The sequence below is a fragment of the Candoia aspera genome, chromosome 1 (assembly GCF_035149785.1).
Source record: "Candoia aspera isolate rCanAsp1 chromosome 1, rCanAsp1.hap2, whole genome shotgun sequence".
Classification (NCBI taxonomy): Eukaryota; Metazoa; Chordata; class Lepidosauria; order Squamata; family Boidae; genus Candoia; species Candoia aspera.
In genome coordinates this window covers 194,296,884-194,320,688 of record NC_086153.1, presented here as the reverse complement: position 1 = coordinate 194,320,688, position 23,805 = coordinate 194,296,884, and the positions used below count along the sequence as shown (strand labels likewise).

At 39.0% G+C, this 23,805-nt stretch overlaps 1 protein-coding gene across 1 annotated transcript in view; it reads right to left on the bottom strand.

Annotated features, from left to right (window-relative positions):
- LRP2 (LDL receptor related protein 2) overlaps positions 1-23,805 on the bottom strand; it is a 161,492-nt gene that overhangs the window by 37,844 nt on the left and 99,843 nt on the right. Inside the window, exons 39-54 of the mRNA XM_063306118.1 lie at positions 22,494-23,420; positions 21,006-21,171; positions 18,856-19,014; positions 17,939-18,228; positions 16,616-16,819; positions 15,381-15,623; positions 13,735-13,860; positions 10,327-10,446; positions 9,528-9,659; positions 9,120-9,321; positions 7,866-8,161; positions 6,847-7,363; positions 5,432-5,584; positions 3,907-4,077; positions 2,446-2,669; positions 1,377-1,554 (exon numbers count right to left, since the gene is read on the bottom strand). Coding sequence (XP_063162188.1) covers positions 1,377-1,554; positions 2,446-2,669; positions 3,907-4,077; positions 5,432-5,584; positions 6,847-7,363; positions 7,866-8,161; positions 9,120-9,321; positions 9,528-9,659; positions 10,327-10,446; positions 13,735-13,860; positions 15,381-15,623; positions 16,616-16,819; positions 17,939-18,228; positions 18,856-19,014; positions 21,006-21,171; positions 22,494-23,420 — 4,108 coding nt within the window. The remainder of the gene's footprint in view (positions 1-1,376; positions 1,555-2,445; positions 2,670-3,906; positions 4,078-5,431; positions 5,585-6,846; positions 7,364-7,865; positions 8,162-9,119; positions 9,322-9,527; positions 9,660-10,326; positions 10,447-13,734; positions 13,861-15,380; positions 15,624-16,615; positions 16,820-17,938; positions 18,229-18,855; positions 19,015-21,005; positions 21,172-22,493; positions 23,421-23,805) is intronic.

Below are 23,805 nucleotides of genomic sequence, written 5' to 3'. Positions count from 1 at the left end.
AGCAAGCTAACCCACTGTAGGAAAGTGGAAAATGTGAATGTTACATTCCACTACACCTTTCCTAGCCCCCAATGGATACATCTTTTCCAAATATACTGCAGTAAACTTAATTACTAGTTTTGAGATACACACAGTAATTTGTCCCAAAAGATCATCCTGAATGTATGATGATTCCCTACTCCAAACACCCAAAAAGTAAATTTCACTGGGAATATAGTGATAGAGGCTGATTGTTTTTTCCTAATCAGTCTAAGATGACTCTAAACTTGGAGCTTGGGGACTATATGATTTGAAAATCTAAATAAAGTTGAGTTGGATACCAAGATGAAATCAATGATTCTAAACAATTCTGATGAGTATAACCTTAGTAAATAGAGTATTTAACTCAATTATAAGTAAAGGAATAAGTCTATCAAGTTGCATATATATCTGCTTATAAACTGCTGAGAAAATAATGCTGAACCTCTATGCTCATAATCCCTACGTAGCTCCAGCTTTGAATCTAACGAGACAGAGTGATGCAGAGCGATGTAGGAGCATTATGGAATTTCTGCAAAGAACAAGGGTGAGAAACCAAATGGCCAGAATTTCCAGCCGGCACTTTCAAGAGTTGCTGGCCTTTGAAGCATAGTATTCTTCATTTCTACTTCTGTAGCACTGCCTGTTTTCAGTCGTGCTACCAGAGAGACTGTGGTGCTATCATTAGAGTGAGTGAATTGGGCTAACCAATAGGACTATTCTTTGGAGCACTCCTGAGTATGCATGTACACTCCTTTACAACTCCATAAGACAAACACATCTTTTTCCCAGAATCAAGCTGCAGTTGGAGAGCTCAGTCATATGAACACCCAAAAGTCACAGCTGCTTTGAGGAATTGCCAGCCTGTGTTATGTGAGTGCCCCCTGTATCCCCAAGCACCTTTTCCCTTTTGAAACCAAGCATTGCACAGCCCTATTAGTCCAAACTGCTCCCTCTAATGATACCACCACAGCCTCCCTGGTAGCAAGAGTGACACGAGGAAATACCACAGAAGTAGAAGTGAAGAATCCTATGCCGCCAGGCCCTCTGAAGACCAGCATCTCTTGAAGTTGCCAGATGGAAATTCTGGGAATTATAGTCCAACCTTCTAGAAGCACCAGCTAGGAAAGGCTGGTATAGTGATTAGAAGGCCAGACCAAAATGGAGAATTTCAGATTCAGATCCTCACTCTACCATAAAGACTGCTGAGTGTTCTTGGACAGACCTTTTTCTCTCAGTGTGACTTGTTAATTAAATAGGGGTCAAGAACTATATACAGTATCTTAACTGGAAGTATCCTTGAAGTATAGGATATAAAATGCTATAAATAAAGCAATGATATTATTACATATGCTTACCTTTCAGTGTCAGCACACAGGAATTGGGTGCTGGAGCACATTGGGAGGCAGTGGGCTGTGCTGCCCAACTGCATTATCATAAAGTTATCAGGACATTCACAGGAATAACCGTAGCCACCGCTTTTTATTAGACACAGATGAGAACAGCCACCGTTGTTGGTCCCACAAGGATTACTTACTAGTAAGAGATGATGTGAGAAATATCTAATTATTCCCCATCAAGGAAATACCGACAAATGAAATTATTGCCAATAAAATGGAAAAGAATGCTTCAATCTTCAGTCTGATCTAACAATCCAATATTTGTGTTCTACCTTACAGACCTAGATCAGGATAAGTTGGATGCAAAGACAATATTTGTACTGTTCCCTATTTTGGCCATAAGTGAAAATGAATATTTAGCCCAGTTAACATCCTGGAAATGTTCCCTGACTTCGTAAACAGAAATCAAAAATTCCATGGAATAAGTAATCTGGGGCTGACGGCAGATTGTGCCCAGTTTTTCCTTACATCTCTGCAAACCTGTGAGAAATGGCAGGTCCTCTTGAGATCTGGAATATGGGACAAATATGGACTGAATCTGAGCAAGCCAAAGCCACTTTAAAATGTTCATCAGAGGTAACTGATTATCCAAATTACTACCAAGCAGAAAGTTAAACTGAGGATAATCGTGTCAGTTGCAAGGAGTGGGCATCAGCAGAACTAAGACAAGCCTGCCAGTCAGCTTTTCCGACTTCTTTGTATAAGGTTTGCTAGGATCAAAATAGACAAGCATGAGCAGAATTTAATTAGTTCAATGACCTGTGTATGGAGATGTGGTGGGATGAGGTGGGATGGGATAGGAAGGCCATGGACAGGAAAGTCAAGGATTCCAGGCTGTGACATAGTATGGAGTTCCATAAGGATGCTTCCACATCTGATCACTTGCAAGCCAAACGATTATAAGTGTCCCTTTGTAAACTGTCCATGTCTTCCCACTTCCTACTTTTATGACAAAGCTACAAGCAAAATCCAGAATCTTAGACTTAAATAAGAATCCAAATCTACACTGACAGAATGAATTCCTTACCTATTGGCTGCCTGTATGGGTGATAGACATGAATATCAAAGGGCCTGTGAGTGGTGTTTGCTAGAACCATCCTGCCTGATCCATTATATTTATTTCCCTTTTCAACTGTTCTTGTGTTCCAGTCAGTCCAATAGATTGTATCCTCAAAAACTGTAATTGCAAATGGATGAGGTAATACTCCATCATACACAGTGTGACGATGTTGACCATCAAGATCTGAGTACCTACAAGAAGAAGAAAACATGGGTAACACTGAGGGAAAAAAAGGCAACAAAATCCATAATCAACATTCTTCTTGTTTCTGAATGAGTGGAAACTAAATAGTAAAACTGAACTTATATCTTTCCAAGGTCAGAAAAAGGAAAACACAGATTACGGCCACGATTGTACAAATACTACTTTGGGATTCTTTAGATTCCTATATTATCATAAGTATTACTTATGAAGCACTTACTTCATAAGTAAGCATGCTGACATACAATGGCCAATCATTCTGGCTTAGCTCATCCTGCAAGTGAAAGTGGATTTCAGGGCAAATTTAGCATTATATTCAAGCAGCGATTATTCATTTATTATTCCTCTGGATTCAGGGTTATTAAAGAAATAAAAATAAAGAATCTGAGTACAGGCCTAGCACTAAACTTTTTCTCCCTAGTTATTCTGATTTAGCCATCTCATTTTCAAGAGGAGCCAAGTAGGAGAGAATAGGTACAGTGTTCTAGCATAGTCACACTTATTCATTAACAATACCACATGATTCTAAGGAATTCTGGCTTTTGTGCAATTAGAATCATTGTGTTACGGTAACCAGTTACAATAACATAATTTAGTGATAAACAAAAAAAACCCTTTGATTCTGAACAAGACCAATGAGTCAAAATTAATTAATTTTGGACTGAATTTTGAATACCATGCTGATTGGCCTTAAGGTTCTAGTAAAAAAAATAAAACTTGCAAACCTGGTATTTGTCTACCCTGTTCTACTTAATTTTTTTTCGAACATGCTTTGCCTTCTCCTATTGGCTTCAGAAGTATCTCAAACGTCAATATAAAATTCAGGACACAAGGAGAACCTGCAGGTGAACTGCATTAGTTCCACCAGTCAGAGCAGTCCTAACCCTAGCACTAAGATGCCTATTTGTTAAACTACCGTTAGGAACATGTCAATTAAAAAAAAAAGAACTTCGTATAATAGAAGATATTCAGCGGAAAAAAGGGGGGCAGAATATGTATTACTGTGCACTACAGAACTGCACATTTATGGTGATTTGGAATTTTTTATCATTACTGATTGCTACTTGTTGTATTGAAGCCACACAGCAAATAGTTTTCTAATTGATAATTACAGATCATGCGCATTTTAAATAAAGCTGAATTAAAGCTGCCACTGGCTAATTTGGTAACCCTCAAAATTTGGTAGGAAGAGTTACCCAGTTGCTTTATTCTTCTCTATGTACGTACTCAATGTAGTTTAGATGGGCGTCTGCCCAGTAGAGCTTGTCGTTGGTGTAATCTATGGTAAGTCCATTAGGCCACTCTAACTTGGCAGAGATAATCACCGTCTTATTCTTGCCATCCATTCCCACACGTCCGATGTAAGCTCGATCTGCCCAATCTGTCCAGTAGACTTGTCTGTTTTAATAAACACAGAAAAATTAATCCACAATTTGTTGGAGGGGTTGATGGTAATACAAAAATAGATACATTATCCCAAGCAAAAGTAGGTAAGTATGAAAAGAAGGACACACTACAAAATAAGCAAGCAAACAGCAAAAGAGAAACTTTTATCACAGCAACCTCCAGGCAGCAATGTGAGATTTTTCATCTTTAAAATATATTGCTGCTATGAAAGGCCCTGAAAAAAGAATTTTAATTGGATATTTGCTGAGGTTTGATATAAATTACTTCATACGAAAGGACCAGATTAAAGTTGATAGAGGCTCAGACAGATACATATATACACACACACATACATTTTACAAATGGGAGCCTTTAATGTAAAGTGACTGCCATTCTCAGTTTCTGACACATTCATTAGCTACAGTAAATGACACACCATTTTACTTTGTAATTTACAAGAAAGCAATTAAAGAAAGCATGTCGCAGATTCAGACTAAGAAATTTTAGTAAAGTCTCCTTTGAGTCAAAAGTCCTAGTGAATTCATGGGAAAAAATCCATGCAGTTTTCTTGGCAAAAATATTATTGCCTTCTTCAAAGATAGGGTTGGTTCTTTTGGTGGGCTTTTTTTTTTGATCCTTCTAGTCTAGCTTGCCACTTTGGTATTTTCTAGATGTCTCCTACATAAGTGCTAGCACAGTCTGACTCTGATTAGCTTTTGAGATCAGTCAAGGTTGGCTCCCTGGGTGAAAACTAATAGATGGACTTACAGAATTCCCATTCCAGCATGACTATAGCTGAGAATTCCAAGAATTGATGTCAACACATCTTGAAGTCACTCAGGTTCCAAAAAGCTGGTTTATATCAATCTGAGTTTTAATATAATAATACAGAACCTATCAAATAATCCTGGGAGTTCTTTGCAAAATTGCCAGAATCCTGCTTGCTATTTGCTAAAACAACCCTTCCTTTTCTTTTCAAATCATTTTGACTCTCTTCACCTTAATTCTTTTTGTCTCTTTTCTTAATATAATACTAAATCAAATTTATTCAACAGCAGCTCAATTAACCAATAATATTGCGAGCCTCAAAATGAGAGAACTGATCTCTGGCCAAAACGACAACATTTAAGAACTGTGCTCCTCTTGCAAGTATTTTGCAATTTGCTTTTTCAAAAGTCTTTATTAGCCATTATCCTAACAGGTGGTAAGGTAACTATAACTCTACGCTCTCATTTGAATTCCTGCACTGCTTGATGCTTGAAGCCCTAAGTGGCCCCTTCCAATTTTGTAATTGTAATAACGTGTTTTCACATATAAAATGACCCCACAGAACAGATGCATTAAAGAAAATACTGAACCAACTCACCCATATTTGGGATGAACAACAATAGCTCTAGGGTGCTGAAAACAGAAGGTGTTGTTGGGATCCAAGCACCGATCAACTAGTTTCTTCCGGAATCGGCCATCAAGCTCAGCTACATAGAGGCAATCCTTATAGTCATCTACCCAGTATAGTTTTCTGAAATATTCGACAAAAGGCATGTTATACCAACTACTTCTTCACAAACATCTTTTGTATTAATTACCAATATAGCTCTGAAAAGCAGAAAAGTAAAGCAAGAGAAAGCTAGCACAGGGCTAGAGCATTGCAATATGGGGTGTAGTTATCCCAAGTCCCTGAGTTTCTCTCTGCATTTGTCCTTACATAGAATTACAGTAAGGATTACGTTTGCTGGCATGGGGATTGCACTTAATATTGGGGGAAATGGGGACACAAGCATCACTATTGGTTGAGTAAAGTAGCCAAAGCCTCCAATAACCTCAACATTACTGCCCACCCCCATGTTACAATATAACTACTGAAAAAAATGTATTGAATTACACTGATTAATGAACTAGACTGTTACCATCTCTTTTAGAGCTTCAAGAATGATTTTGAAGAATTGCTTCAGATCTCACTCAAGCACAAGCACAGCACCTCCTTGCTATTTCTTAAAGCAACCCACATATTTAAGACTTCTGCATCAGCCTGAAAAAAAGTTGTTGCTGCTTTAAGTCTACTCCCTAAAGTTAATCAGATTCTTAAAGCAGTGGCATCTTTGCAGCAGAACCCTGAAAAAATCAGGCTGTTTAAATGAACAGCATTTCCTTCCTCCAAATCATTTTTGAAGTGTGAGTAGCTGTTAACACAACAGCATTATGGTCTTTTTGCTATTCCATATCTAGAAGCAATCTGTTGTTTTTAGTATACCAGTACAAAAATAAGAAAACATAGAGGGCATCAACATTTAGCGTTTGGAGAGTTTGTTGGCAGTGCTGGAAGCCCCAACACCGAGGGCACCTTAGTGCTGGAATAATTTTATACCCCTTTTCTATCTCCCAAAAGTAGTATTAAGATGATTAATTATCCTTTTCAGTCCATGTTCTCCATGGAAAGGTAAGTTCAGCTCACAATACGTCAGTGTTGGTGTAAGGATAGCCAAGATAGTGCATGTGAAGCAACATACAAAAACTATAATTTCAACTACTATTTGGGATAATTGTTTTTTAAAGAAAACGGTTGGGGGATTTGAACTATCAATCCAGCTTCCCCAATCTGGTGCTGTCCAGATGTAGGGGGACAGCACTTCCTCACATTCCCAGTCAGTCAATATGGCCAATGACTGGAAATTGCAATCTCATCATACCTGGAACTTGCCAGGCAGAAGAAGGCTTCATTAATATATTACCAAGAGCAGGACACAAACTGAGCAGTACTGCTTTTTGAAAAATGGGACATACCTTCCTACCCAGTCAACAGCAATGCCTTCACCATTGGGCACACCATCACTAATTATTGTTTCTTTGTTTGTCCCATTGAAAAACATTCTTTCTATGACCTTCCTGCCTACATCAATCCAGTACAGCCTTTTTTCCACACGGTCAAAGTCCAGGGCCACCACATTTCTGAGTCCTTGCAAAATAAGAGAGTAGAGCCGGCCATCTGTGGTGAGATTTCTCAGGTAGTAGCGGTTGCTAAAGATAAGATAAGGTGAGATGTTACTGTTCTGCCGGCAACTTCTCCCATCAGGTTCACGGACATAGCCTGGGGCACACTTGCAGATGTAGCTGCCAACAGTGTTTTCACAGATCTGGCTGCACACTGATGGCATTTCCTTGCATTCATCGACGTCATCACAAGACCTTTTGTTGGACATGAGTCTGTACCCAGGACGACATGAACAGTAGAAACTAGTCTGGATATCTGTGCAGATGTGGTCACAGTTGCTAATCGAAGGATCATTGCATTCATTAATGCCTAGAATATGAAAATAAAACAAATGAAACAAAACATCACTCCATTTTTATCAGGAAAACAAGCAGCACTGGTCTCTGTTGGTTCATTTAATGACTCCTTACACAAGCCCCAATTACATAGTTTTCCCCAAACCAGTATCCTCCATGTGTTGGGCTACAACTCCCAGCCTGCCCTCCTCAACCAGCATGCTGGCTTGGGAGAATGGAACTGTAATTAAACACATTTGAAGGGTACCAGATGGGGAAGAATAAGATAATTCACTGAAGTTATAATTGCAAAATGTGAATAGGTGATAGCTAATCAGCCTTTAACTACTGATGACCTGTAACTCCGCCAAGCCGTGACTATTTGCCATACTGTCAGGAGATGATTTGAATGGTAATCCAACATCATCTGGGGACCCAAGAATATGTAAAAAGGTTGTGCAAGGTTGCCTTTGGGCTGATTTATCTAAGTACTTAAGGTGTAAAAACAGATTTAGTCAAAAAGGTTGCATGCATACCACATCCCTTTTCATCACTATTATCATGGCAGTCATCTATCCGGTTACAGACTTTGACCATTTCAATGCAGTTCCCATTGTCACATCTAAAATGGTGGGCAGCACAGGTGGCTTCTGGTGTAACACAAAGATGCTCCAGCTCATCGGACTCATCACCACAGTCATTGTCCCCATCACAGAAATAAGCTTTGGAGATGCAGCGGCCATTTTGACAGGTAAACTGGTGCTGTTGGCATGGTTGATAGATGCAGGCCCTCTCATCGCTGCTATCCCCACAATCATTACGTCGGTCACACCTGAAAAAGCAGCCCATAACAAAAACAGTAGCAATGCCTCTGCTAACATTCGTGTGTGTGTGTGTTTGTGTGTGGGAAAGAGAGAGAGAGAGAAAATAAAAGTATTAACTCTGCTAACATTCATATACATACAATATACACATACACATACACATACACATGAATTCTCTACCAAAGGAATTGCATGCAAAGCATAAGATTTAGGAGAACAGTAGAATGATCTGCAGATAATAGACAAACTAGCCATGAAATTACATGAAACTGAGAACATGGAGAATTTCAGACACAGAAATCCTGGAGGGAGAGATATTGACTGAACTGGCCAGAGAGATCTAATGACAAAAAGTGTAACCTGAGTCCCTTGAGGCTTTTGCCTCCTTCCAGTCCTCAGAAATCTTCCACAGATTTCTCTCTCTCCTTCTTCCCAAATTAAATTCTTTGCTGTACAGATTGTTATTGCTCAGTTCTGTATTTTGCACCTCTATCATTCTTTTCTTGCTTGTGATAATGTGAGCATGCTATTCCTCCTGGTCTAGGGTCAACCTTTTATCATTATAAGCAATGTGACATCCTAAACTTTTATGCCAGCCCAGCCAGCACTCCAGCAGAAAAAGGAAGGGAAAAAAATGAAATAAGAGGATAAAGTTGAGATGACTGGACATAATCTTAGTAACAAGGAATTTAATCTGACAGTTAGAACCCTCTCTTAGTCTACCTAGTGCATCTATACAAAAGTGCAGCTGAAAGCCAGGCCAAAATCTATCACTGCTAGACTAGACTACAGGAATAAACAAAATATGGTCTTCCAGACACAGCTGAGTCCCAAATTCCCACTGTCCCTACTCAGCACGGCCAATAGTGAAGAATGTTTCTAGGGGTTGTGAGTTGCCCACTCTTCAGATATTAGCTCTAGCACATGCCTATGTTTCTTGAAAGAGTCTGCAGAATATATACAAACCTGTAAGCGTTACGGATGCACAATCCATTACTGCATGTGAATTCATTGTCCAAGCATGGTCTTCTAGTGCAATTCTGATGCTCATCGTAAGCATCACTGCAGTCAGCATCCCCATCACAGACCCAAGCCCTAGGAATACATCTTCTTAAGGGGGGCACATTGTTCACACATGTGAATTCAGTGGCTAAGCAGCTGCGATTTGCTAGAACAAAGCATAAGATTTCAGCAATTTGTTCCAAATATATTACTCATGCCATTTAAATCAGCCTACCGTCTGTACAACCAGTGTTTTCTTGGCCACTTGCAGTCTTTTGAATAAAAGGTGGATAACCAGAAAGCAGTCTAGGCCTTGAGCAACTAAATAAAACAACAGCTTAACCTTAAAGCGTTATGCTTCATCGAACTTACCGCAGTTGTGTCTTTGGTCCTCATCACTCATGTCACCACAGTCATTATCACCATCACAGATCCATGTAGCTGGTATGCATCTGCCACCATCACATCTAAACTGGTTACTTGAACAGCTCCGTACAGGAGAAACTTAAAATAAAGATAAGGTTTCACAGACTATGCAACAGGCATTTTTCACATACTGGAGGGTGCTACCCAAACGTTGCATCCTACATCTGTAACAGGCATAGGCAAATGTTGTTTTTTAATTCTCCGCTTGGCTAATGGCAAAGGACTGTGGAAGTCACTGTATAATCCAAATCATATGGACTATGTTTACCTCTGGTTGGTAAGATTGTTATAATGCAGAGGTTAAATGTATATTATTGACTTCCTTGAATGCATATTGTGATTTTTTTTTGAGGTTTTAGTAGGTATGCCTTTCTCAGATTAAGCATTCAGATGAAAAAGCGTCTTGCAGAATCTCTGCTGTGTTGTTCAGAACAGAAAAGTGAGACATGAGGAAAAATTCTTCAGAATGCTGTCCCCTCACTCCAATACATTTTTTACGATAATAGCAGTGCTAGCAGCGTGACTTTATAGCGTATTTCATGGGTGTATCAATGGCTGTTCAGGAAACTTCATTCCTCGGACTCTGGAATACACTCTGTTCTTTAACATACCTGATAGTGTCCAAGTCGACGACACACTTGCCAATAAGGTTGATCACTACTGGGTTATAGTCTTAACTCCTCTCATTTAATTTCTGTAGGTTTTGTAAACCCTTCCAAAACAGTGTGCCTAACTTCACACTTACCACAAGAGACAGGCTCATCCGAGGCATCAGCACAATCTACTGCTAGATCACAGTACCAATGAGCAGGAATGCAACGTCCAGATGTGCAGCGAAACTCACTATTGGTACAAGTCAGTGAGGCTGAAAAGGCAGAGAAATATCTTGTTTTATCTGCGTGTTTTCCTTTGCAATTGCATTGGACTCCGTAATGGTTATAATCAATCAGCCTGAGTATTGTGCCCTTAGGTGGTTGAACTGCTTGAAAAATGTTAGTTCAGTAATTCTTGCTACAATTTTCTAAAGTGCTTCAGGATAGTAAGACACTGCTTCTTTACTGCTTCTTAAAGATGGAGAACCTTCAGAACAACAAGTTTTATTGAATTTACAGGGTGAGTTTTCTTCAATCCTTTTAAGAAAGAAGTTTTAACTATGAGTTTAAAGATTTGTAAAAAAAATTGGGGGGCAGAGAGTAATACAGGAAAAAGATGATTAGTACTGGTTTTAGAAAGTTTTAAATGGATTAAGGGCTCAGATGGACTTGATTTAAGATGCTGAAGTTAATTAAAAGAATCTTTCCCGTGGGAAATTGTCTATGTTTATATTTGGAAACAACTGATAAGACAACTTTAAAGATTAGACACTAGCAGGAACTAGAAGGAAATAAATGCATCAGTGGCTTCTTTGAGAGAGATCTATGATGAATGAACTCAGGAATTAATTATAAAGTTATCTGCTTTAGAAGGTGTTACTGAAGAGGAACAAGTTCCATTGAATAAAACTGAAATTGATTTGAATGTGAATTTAAAAATGATACCCTATAAGGAAGAGATGGAAATAATGGATTTACAAATGAAACTGTTCAATGATTTAATAGTTTAGAAAGACACAGAAGAGTGATATGGATAACTTCTCTACACTGGATTTCCAAAAGGGGCTTGTGAAGCTGTCAAAAATTTTAAGGGACAGTGAGAATATGAACAGTGACATGGGTAACTTTTTTATACTGGAATTACAAAAGGGGCTTGTTAAAGACACCAACAATTCTGAGAGAAGAGACAAAGAGGGTATGAGAAAGCAGACAGTAGGACTTTATTTAAGGGAACTAAAGATTACTGGGAGAAATAAGAAAGATTACAAAATCAGCTTATTTGATCAAGGTTAAAATAAAAGTATTGTTATTTCTGGTAAGGTTCAATGGATTTTTGCTGATCAGGACCAAGTGACAATGTTTTAAAATTTTTGTTTATTTGAAGAGAGGAAATAGGGAGGATGTGTTTAAATATAAAGGAGATATAAATGTAAAAGGAAGGATTCAAATTGAGTTTAGTAGATATAGTTTGTAATAGTTAGGTTATTTCTGATAATCGTTAATGGACTTTTGCTGATTAAGATGGAGAGATGAGGTTTTAAAGATTGCTTTATAGAGAAGGGGGTGAGATATGGGATGAAGAGTTGGTTGGTTTTACTTTAAGATATTTTTATTTATTTTATTTATTTTTATTTTCTATCCCACCTTTATTATTTTTATAAATAACTCAAGGCAGTGAACATACCTAATACCCCTTCCTCCTCCTATAAGCTGTTAGTGTTGATTATACTTGCTGGGGATGAAGGGGGAAGTTTCTTTCTTTTTTCTTCTTTTTCTGCACTTTTAATTTTAAAAAAAACTTTTTTTTCCTTTTTATATATTTTTATATTTTGTAGATTGTATTAGTATTATCTGAATAATACAATCTTCAATAAAATGCAAAAAGGAAAAGGAGCAACTCTATATCACAATCTGGAGAAGATGCTGATGCTAGGGAAAGTGGAAGGGAAGAGGGGCCGACCAAGGGCAAGGTGGATGGATGATATTCTAGAGGTGACGGACTCGTCCCTAGGGGAGTTGGGGGCGGCGACGACTGACAGGAAGCTCTGGCGTGGGCTGGTCCATGAGTCACAAAGAGTCGGAAGCGACTAAACGAATAAACAACAACAACTATATCACAATAGGGACAAAAGGGATATATAAGGTTTAAGACAAAAGAAATACAGAGGTCAGCAGTAAACAGAGAGATATAGAATAGAAAGATATGAAGATGCAGTGAAACTGGACTTTAACAAATGTAGTGTTGATAAAGTACCTATATAAAATAGTTAGAATATAGTTTTAGTAGTAAGATATCAATTTCTGAAATAGTTGAAGGCATTTATAATTTACAATTCCTTTGGTAAGCTTTCCTTGCTTTGTAAAATAAAACTCTCCCCCAGCCATTGAAGGGAGATACAAAAAGCCACCAACTGTCCAAGTTTCCAGTGTCTTTATTGAGTGAAGCTGATTATTTGTCATTCAAAAAAGAACATGTGACAAAGATTCCTCTTGGAGGCCAACTGCTGCCATTTTCATCCTGACCCCAACTCTGACTCCCAAATCAATAAGCCAAAAATTCAGTCCTGCCTTTAGCATGGCATTACTACAACCCTAGATGGTGTATAGTGATCCACCTGCAGGTTGGAAAGTTGAGTCAGATGCTCCCTGCACCTACTTAGATTATTGAAATAGCCTGAGAGAATTTTGGGAGCCCTTGATGCCCAACACCCTTAAGTGGAAATGCAAATGGAGAGCATGCACTTTTCCACTTAAGGATGTTGGGCATCTGGGGGCCCCAAAATTCTGCAGTCAGCACTGTACCAAGTAAATGAAACCAATCTGATAAACGTTTATAATGAAATAAGAGCTGGTGGTATGGTCAAAGTGTTCAGATAGGAGCCAGGTTCAAATCCCCTCTCAGTCCAAAAGCTCATTTGCTTACTACTTGGTCATTTTCCTGCTGTTCCAATCTAATTGATCTCAGGGGGTTATTGTGAAGATAGAATGCATGGACTGTTGCCTCAGGGTAAGAAGTACATTTCATTAATAATAAATAAAAGGGGAGCAGTGCACTTATATGCCATAGAAGTTCTGGATTTGAGCCCAAAGACTCCAAATCTCAGTTCAGCCCATCACACTTTGGAGGATTACTTTTGGAAGTCCTTTTAATAAGTATATTTAGCACTGTCATTTGATCCCTCTGTGACTGGAGCTTCTGAAGGAATGGGAGGATATAAATCTAAGATTTAAAGTTTTAAAAAATGTAAACATTTCAGGATTCACAGGAGTCCACCTAAGATGGAATCCCTTGTTTAATTTTTTTTTTAACTTCAAGTCTGATAACCTCTTTGTCTCATTTTGAGAATATCTGTCTTTCATCTTAAATTCCAGGTTGTCAGCAATTTGCTTAAGTCTTGCTTGCACGCACATGTGTGCACACACCCACTGCACATCTCAGCCGTGTCTTTTCAGTTACATTCCTAAAAGAACAGAACCTACAAGAATGCTTGGCTTTTTACCCAAACTGAGACAGTAAAGCATGAAGTGAAGGAGTATAATTGTGGGAGTCATTAGCTTACCGCAGTGAGTGGGGCTCTCATCACTCATGTCTCCGCAGTCATTATCCCCGTCACAAAGATAAGTTCGAGGAATGCATATGTTGGTGCTCTGACATTTCGTATAACCAGACTGACAAGTCCGTTCGGCTTTAAGAGAAAAAGATAGGGTTTTTTTTTTTCTTCCCCATAAAGCATAAGGCCGGGTTTTTTTTTAAAGCAATTACAAACAGCAGTGTAATACCTTTCTTGGTATTAGAATTATCTGATGTATTGTCAACTCAAATTCGTTCAGAGTAATACTGCTTTTTCATAGATGGGCTAGAATATTAATCCTAAGAATGGCAATGAATTGAGTGGTAACTCAAATGCCTGTTCAGAAAAGATTATATCCAATGATGCCCTTCTATTAGTGTAACAGAGTGTCCTGATCCATCCAATTCCTCCATCTCCTGCATCTCCTCCCTCTCTAATTATCCAAAGGTTGGAGGGTCCTGTGGGACTGATCTGAGAGGAGGAGGAGGACAGAAGCTCTGAGAGCATGAGTGGTGGTCCACTTGGATCATCTGAGCACACACCACAAAATCTAATCTATATTCATTACATACTCAAATACAGTAATTATTTAGCTCTGAGTTTCATTATTTCTTTTTGACCTTATTCACTATTTCAACGAACTTGCTTAACGCTAGCAGCAAGTGGGAAAGCATTACCTCCCTTTGTTCCTTGACAATGCCATATCCATCCAGTAGGTTAGGTATTGAAAAATATTAAATGGGATAGTACTTATGAAACTCTTTTTTCTGGGATGTAATAAAGCTACTTCACCACACAAGTAAAAGACGATGCTCTACTTTGCCAGCAGCCTGATGAAGGTTAAGCTGTTATGCTATTCATTATTGTCTCCAAGAACTACATGAGAGCAGTCCCCTGCAGCTAGTGCTCAGTTATCTAATTTCCGCATTATATAACCATACAAACATGCTAATCTATGCTGTTTGAAGGCTCCCACTTGGTTCCTCGGATTGCAAGCATAAATGAACACTCCATTCTTTTTTCTGTTACCTACAAACTAGATTCCCTGACTTGTTCCTTTCCTAACAAGCCACTCATAAATTAGGTATGCTTTTGGCTTCAGATTATGGCTTCTTAGGAAAGCAACAAGCAAGTCGTGTTAACAATAGGCTTCTTAGCTTCTTTAGCTTCTTCCACAGGCAGGAAGAGTCAAGTGGGGGACAGATACAAAAGAAGTCAGCATATCGGCTGATCTACGTAATCCTTCTCAGGATTCTTCAGCATTCATGCTTATCAAAATACATGAACTAGCCCATTTGGATGTATTAGTAATTTCATTACAAGAAATGCTAGGTTTCCTGTTAATGTCAATGGAATCACTTGGGGCAATTATCAAATAATACCCTAAAGATATTCTCTGTAATTCAGTCCCCGCTCTTCGAAGCAAATATCCTTAACTGTACAAACTGATGAGAACACTTCTCACGGGCAATACACAAAGAACATCCAATTAGTTCTCAGGATCCCTGTAAACATAAATCCAGACAAATCAGATGGTTCCTTGAAGCAACCCTTTCCCCTTTTCAGCAAAGTTTACTTTTGGGTTGTGTTAGAATCAGACCCTAAGGGACAATACATAGTTTTGATCAACTTACGGCAATTCCTCTCATCTGAAGTGCCATTATCATAACAGTTGTTTGCACCATTGCAGACGGATTCAAGAGAGATGCACCTTCCATTATTGCACGTAAATTCTGTCTGGGGGTCACAAGTTCGGAACAAGCATCCCACCTCGTCACTGTTGTCTCCACAGTCATTGTAGTGATCACAACGATAAGAGTAGCGTACGCATCGCCCATTGCCACAGGTGAAAGCCGTTGGCTGACAGGTATGAAAAGCTGAAGGAAAGGAATGTGACAAAGAAATGTCACTGACAGAGGGGACTTGAAGAGCCTTGACAAATACATCAGAGAGATACTGTACTGGATTGGTTTTACCTGCCAAGGCAAACGCAGCTGCGCAACGGACTGCGTGTAAAAATAAAATACACATTTTGAATCAGACAAATGGAAGATAAAATTTTAATTTAGTGTCCAAATGGATAACAGTGCTGTGGGTTTACAAATTCCTACAAATGTATCATTGTCATTCATGAAAATGAATGTAGTGAACTGGAGACAAGTTGAAATGGAAGGAAGCATTAGCTAGGATGTAGCTAAGGCCTTGCCATACAGGCCTGATCAGAGAATATGATCCTTACAAAGTCAGAGGAAAACATGACCTTCCTTCACATTCTGGGTCTGCTCCAGTATTTTCAATGAATGCTAATAGAAAGGAACAAAGTCCTCTAATGTACCTTTGCCCATTTTGGGGGCATGATTCTGCACACAGATTTCTCCTCCCCTGTTAACAATCCTGTAAAGCTTGGTAAACTGTTTGTCTCCATACATGTGTATAAGACAAGACAGAGTACTATATTTGCAGCATAATTACAATTAAGAAAAAAGAAACACTGTCAGAAATAATTTATGGTAAAGTAAAACCATTTTGTTCTTTAAGAAACTTTCTCCAAATTTCATACCAATAACTTCTTAAATTGCTAAAATTGAATACTAATTCCTTAGAATTCCAAATGTATTTTTCTTCCCTTACAACTTCACATAGTCAGTGGTTTTTAACATTTCTACCCTCTCCCTTGCATTAATGCAAGGAAGAATTTTTTTTTCATGAAAGTAATGAAACCTTGAACTAATTCTACTTTATACAGTCAACAAGCCGTTGGACTCCTGACCAAACAGATACTGGTTATCTCTACCTCTTTTCAAAATGGCATCCCTAAATACAATTGCAGTTGGGCAACAGCTTCTGTTTCAACAGTGGAAGTGCTTACCACACACACTTTCCAATTCATCGCTGCCATCCCTACAGTCATCATCATTGTCACACTTCCAGTGTTCGGAGATGCAGCGGCCATTAAGACAAGTGAAGTGGCTACTTCCACACCTGGTACCATTGTCCACAATACAATGCTTGTTGTTATTGGCTAAATACCAGCGTCCTTCGGCAGGGCATTGACACTCTGCGCCACCGGGGCCTATGTTTCATTGCATCACAAAAGAAGAATGGTTTAATATTATCTTTAGATAAAACCTCTCCCCAATGCTAATCCTAAATCTTCCAAGAAATTTATCCAGAATTACCAAAATGTCCTACAATACAACACCTAATACTTTAAACAATATTCTCTACCGAAATCTCTTTTTATGTCATCTGAATGAGCTCTGTTTGTAAATGGGGCTGTTGCAGAAAAAAAGAGTTCTCAGGATTGCAACTATTATAACTGAAATCAACTTATAAAATGAATCTGGCAACATCCAGCATATTACTGAAGATGGTTATTGTATTCTCCCATATTTTGCATCAGTGGGAATTTAATTATTGATTTCAAAACATAACAAAACAGCAACCCTCCAAAATGTAAAAAGCTCCTAAAGTTAAAAAAAAAGAAATATAGCTTGTGTTGATGTTGTTTTTAAAGGAAGAAGTAGCAGTACTGTAATAACTAAGATGGTAATGATAGAGAAGAAAATAATACAATATTAAAAATATTTCAGGCAGTAATCAAGACTTTTTTTTGGGTTGTCCATCAACACTGACATTTATTTAAACATGTGAAACATCAATAACTCCATTAATCTTCTGTGTACCTAGACTATGTTTCTTCCCCTTGAATCAATAAGTGCCTAAAACCCAAGCCCAGTCACCATGGACTTACATACCATATGACTGTTTTGCCCAGTTCCCGCAGCACTGGCAGATACTGAATGGTCTGGCAGTGTAATCTAGATATGGCAGAGGACATGCTTTGCATGCAGAAGCCTCCCAGGTTGAATACTTGACATCCCCAGTCAGAAGAATCAAGTGGCAAGTGAGTTGCTACCATTCAGAGTAAATTGTATTGGGTTGGATGGCCCTAAGGGCCAATCAACTTAGTTTCATATTTCAGCCTCAGCAATTGTTACTTTTATAAAGGCTGAGCTATCTGGACTGGGGTGCACACGCTATAGAGCTGAGGAATTGTGTCTTGATTTCATCGTGTGCAAGTATTTAAAAGAATAAATAATTCAGCTGATCAGGTATTTTGCCCATACCCATCCCTCTAACACAGCTGAACGTCATTCAATTCATTATTCCCTGTTGCACAATATTTTACCTGGCACACAGATGTGACTACAACCACCATTAAATTGGTTGCAAGGGTTGGTGCACTGCTGTTGCTTGCTTTTGGCCCAAACGTGAATATCCATTGGTCTGTATGGCAGGCTTGATACCATCACAATTTGGTCTGATCCATCATATTTGTTGGCTCGATAAACACTTCGGGTATTCCAGTCTGTCCAGTAAATGTGTTGATCAAACAAGGTCATTGAAAATGGATGTACCGCAGTGCTAACGACAACCTCACGATTTGCACCTGATAGGGAGCTGCGTTCAATCTTCTGTCTAAAGCAAGTAGGAAACATCAGCATTTGGACACAAAAACCCAAGCTTCCGACATTTCTTAAGTACCATAGGGAAAATACTGAACATCTGTCAGTTATTTTGTCATTGATTTTAAGACTCTCTTCTTGCCTGAACATTTACATTATTCAGTATTATTTCTTATATCCAAGTACACAACCTACAGCACTAGGTCCTTATATGAATCCCAATTCCCTTTTCTGCAACCCCTAGATTCTTCTCTAGCTGTTTCACAGTGAGTGAAAATTAGTTCCATGGTATCTCATTGCTTTAAGGTGGGAAACACATGAAAATTTAAACCCTGAGATCTGCTGAATTCTGCAAAAAAATTAAAGAAAGTCCTCATCTTCCTCAAAAAAATCTAAGGGGGAGAAGTCCAGCCCTTTCAGTGCAAATGACAACAGGGCCCACCCACTTTGCGTCATTGCCCCATCCATTATAACCCATGGTCACCAAAAGGCATTCTCTCCTGTTTTCAATCATTAATATATATTTAGAATGGATTTTTCGACATCACTGTATGATTATATATTACAGAAGGACCACATGTGCACATTGGATGAAAATGCTTAACAGTAAGCAAATGAAACAGAGTAAGCAAATACATACAAATTTGCATCAGCCCAATAAAGTCGCTGTTCCTCGTAGTCCAGCGTAAGACCATTTGGCCATACTAAGTTGGTGCTTACAACAGCACTCCTGAAGTTTCCTCCAAGCGTTGCTCGCTCTATCTTAGCACTGGAGCTCCAATCAGTCCAGTACATGTACCTAGTGATAACACAATTACCAAAAGCTTCTTAAGCCAGAGAAATCCACTTACATCCACAAGTAAACATAGGAAGAGCAAAGGGGCTTCAGTGGCTTCTCCAGTGCCTTGACTGGATGATCTGCACCATAACTTTCCCCCTAAACAGTATTTGGGGAAAGGTGGACAGAATATCGCACCTTTCAGACTTAGCTGAGGAGATATGTGACCTTATTCTAAATCATGCTGTAACAGGAGGCAAATCTAGGGTAGGGGTCCACAACAGGCCACCCACTGACACCAACAGCCTCAGACACCAACACCTTTGCCCCAAATTAAATTACAATCAAGCTACAAAGAAATGACTGTTTTACAATACTGAAAAATTCACACTATGCATTATGCAAAGCCTCTTAAAGACTGGATGTCTGAAATTAACACATGGTGGTTCAGTCCTCTGATTCACACTCACTAACACATGTTGAAGTCTGAGATTCCCTGCATTTTAGTTCTCCTCACTGAATGACAAACTAGGATGTGCAGTGACCAGAAAACCACAATATGGTTCATCTGAAAAATAATGGTGAGTCCACATTTTGGACCCTGAGTCAGACCGTCTATACTGCCCAGCTGCTGTTCTCTCCACCACAATCTCATTTTCCTGCTACTTCCTGCTCTATTTTTTAACTCTGTAAAACGTAGTCAGCTGGAAAAGGGACCTTCATGGAGACCCTTATCTTTGCCATTGTGCAGAGGGCATAAAGAATGGCCTTGAAGGACAGAAGGAAGAGCCAGTACCAAGGCAATGATTAGATAAGCAGGGCTTGTGTCTGTTCCAAGAAATTAATTTGAGAAAATGTCTCAGACAGACCCCTCCTTAGTTCACACAAAGATGAAGTGAGGGAGGAGGAAAGTACGTTCAGACTTGCAAGATTCTGTTACTACAGCTGTTCCAATAAAAGTAGTCCTGACCTATATGGCATTGGTTTCTTAGTTTGGTCTACCTTGTAGGGTTGACACAGTGAAAAAGTTACAGCAGTACAAATTACATCTGCGACCATCCTATTCTAAAATATCTTGATCAGAGGAAGCTCCTTCTTTAAAGGGAAGCATCAGGCAACTGGGAGAGAAAGTGTCTTGAGTACTGATGGCGAGCAGGAGGGGGCCTCTATCCAGGGGGGAAAACGCATGCGTAGTACTGAGGAATTAAGCAGCCATTCAAAGAGACACAGATCAGACCTGCCTTGACTTTTGGGGTTTATCTGTCTGGGTTTTTCCCACACTTCTTCAGTTTGTTAGGATTTTCTGTCTTATGTAGCAGTAATAAACACTAGAGACCTATTCCTCATCTCTGCGTGGTTCCTGACTGTTAGGACAGAAAGCTTTAGAAATTCCTAGGGAAGCCAGATAATCTTATGTCCTCCAATTGCATGGGAGCAACCATTCCATAGATCTAGAGGTTGGGAATGCTGTTTAAGAACTACTACTATTCATTTTGCTGCAGGAAATACTGTTTGTAAATTGCTCAACCTTCAACCATTTTCACTGCGATGACGAACAACACAATATCTCCCACTGAGCCATGTGATGTACAATATCTCCCACTGAGAAAGAAGCCTAGGTCACAGTAGTGGGCCTTTTCTCAGACGAAGACATGGAAGCAAGATGAGAGTACTACCCAGCCCCTACATGCAATGCAAGCTGTTTTGCTATTGGACAGCTATATTCTGCCCTTTCCTTTGAAGGATAGACAGACCTAGCTAGCTCCATGGGAGAAGGAAGGATGCCCTCCAACGAATAAAAACTCTGAGAATGTTCTGCACAGGAATGCTTTCTCAAAAAAGAATCCGTACATTCACACAAGGAATAATTGGGTGTTTCTAGTTACTAATTGGAACATTTATTATTCATTTATTATTAACTGCCCTGTTACGGTTGGGAAGTTCAAGTTAGAGAGAAAAGCTGTAGTAGAAACAGGTACCACATGTTTCATTATGCAGAACATGCAACTTACCCTCGGCAAGGATCCAAAACAATGGCCCTTGGCCGTGGGACACGAGCCACCACAGAACGATTAGATCCATCCACAGCCATTGAACTGATAGTCTGATTGAGATAGTCACTGTAATAAAGTCTGTTGTTGATCCAGTCAAAGGCAATGCCATCTGGAGCTCCCAAATCTTAAGACACATCAAATAAGACAACATAAAAAAATAAAGATCTGAACATGAAAATCACCCTAGCCATCAAAACATTTCAAAATACCTCTTCTTCTCTAGTTCCAACTATTACAAATGGGAATTTGCATATATTGAATCAAACACAAAGAATTTTATCCCATAGCAAAAGGAGAAGAACCTATAACACTGGATTAAGATGAAGCAGACTTCTTAAGAGCTTCTGGTATTTCAACAGGTACTCCCCTTGCAAACTTCATTTTTATTTATTTATTTTTATTTATTTTGATTGATTGATTGATTGATTGATTGATTGATTAGATTTCTCCACCGCCCATCTCATGCAGCGATGACTCTGGGTGGTTTACAATAAATAAAAAGAATAAAAATTCATTATAAAATATAAATATGAATAAATGTAAAATGTAAAATATAAAATATGAAGTCCAAGACGGTCTTAATGAAATTTACCAGGGCCACATCAAGGTAGCAGCCACCTCCACGATCGGCTATCCCCCCTCTTGCCCCAAGCGAGGTGGCATAGCCAGGTCTTAACTCCCTTTCTGAAGGCTGGGAGAGTGGGGACCTGCCTCATCTCTGGGGGTAAGTTATTCCAAAGGGCAGGGGCCATGGCAGAGAAGGCCCTCCTCCGGGACCCTGCCAATCATCAATCCGTCATGGACAGGAGCCACTACATGTCCTCTCTGCCTGACTCTTTTAAAAAGAGTATCACAAGTAAACTGAAGAATAGTGGCTACATATTATTATTACCAATACACACATAAGCGATGCAGTACAAAACATTGTGCCTAGCAGAAAGCTCATTTGCCTGAAACTGCAGTGACCTAATTCCATGCAAATGTATTTAGGATTGTGGTGTTTTTACGTAATTCTTAACTCATGTTGGAGCGATGTCCTGGCTGAGGAAAGGTTTAAAGTTCCAACCAAAGGCAATATAAAACATTAGTTTGTCATGGAATGAATCAGTATGGCCCAGAAGTATAAAATAAATTTCAGTTTTAATGGCATTTACTCCGAAGTAAATCTCCTAGTATTTTCATCCAAGAAAACATACTTAGGATTACAACTGAACTGAATAATTATTATTAAATTCAGTGAACTTTCCTTCCCAGTAATTATACTTTCAATAACTTCTGCAAAAATACCTTCCAACAAGCAGGCTACAGTCCGATGTACACTTTGGATTTTCTTGAGTAAACATTTAGTATTCAATTCTATGTTTTTAGAAAATATATATGCTGGACACGCACAGAAAAGACTGGCCTATGAGGTACCTTAGCTAAGTTCTGAATTCTAGTATTTACCTGATGCTACTACTGTGGGGTTACTACTTCCAGTTCCAGAGTAGATACTGATATAGCTGATTCTTCCTGGGCCTCTCAGAGAACTCTGAGTAAAATATATTAAACCATTCACACTGTCATAGTCCAGAGCTACTGCAGTCCTCAATACTGTCATTGTATGGAAGGGAGGGCTATGATTTTCAGGATCCAGATGCATGCTTCTAAGGGCATTCTCCAAAGCAAAGATCAAGTAGTTATCTGTTGAAATGGAACACCTCTTGCCATCGCTTCCCAGCAATCCAAATGCACACCCACACTTTGGCGTTTGCAGATCAGGAAGTGCAAAACACAGATGGGAGCAGCCTCCGTTGTTCTCTAGGCACGGATTATAGTTGACATCAGCAGGTACCTGGGACTGGTAATGGCTATTGTAAATAGTTACATCTCTCAACCAATTAATGTTGTCTCTTATAACAATTGGCTGCTCATTATTTCCTGGCTCTTTACTAGCTTGAAAGATTTTTTTCAAGTTCCTATCCACCCAAATGATAGAGTCTTCAAAAATTGTAATGCCGTACGGCGTTGGGTAACGGCTGCCATAGCGGACAATTTCAGGCTCTCCACCATTATGAGAAATTCTTGCAATCATGTCTAAAGAATCGTCCACCCAATAAATGTAACCGGAGCCATGATCAACTGCTAAGCCACGTGGTCTGACGATCCCTTCTGACACTAACACGGTCCTGTTGCTGCAGTCAAGAAATGCCCGTTCTATTTTGGGATCTTGTCCATAGTCTGCCCAGAAGAGGTATCTGTTCTTAGGATCCAATACTATATGTCTTGGCATATCCACAACAGTTTTAAGTAGCACTCGTCGATAAGAAGTATTTAAACGCAGAACTTCTATAAATGTTTCAGTCAAGAACGCATTGGTAAAATAGAGGTTTCCTGCGTACAGCGAAATAAAATGAGAAACACCGAATTCCGTTACTATGTATAAACTTCAGAGCCTAGTACAGTTTTATATAAAATAACATGTATCACTACAACAGAAACTTTAAGAAAAATCTTGCAAGTTAGGTCCTATGCAGATATAATTAATTACAAATATAATATTCAAATGTCTAAACCATGTTTAAGCATAAACTAACATGGTTTGAAGTGGCTTTGCTAAGTTTGATTTGCATGGCTAAACTTTACGTACTTCTTCAACCATGATTAATTTCCCCACCTAGCTGGAAGAATGGGGATCCTCTAGAAGGTCAATAGAACAGTTACATCTATTCCATACTATCATGTTCTTATATATAATTTGGTTAATTTTTTGTGTATT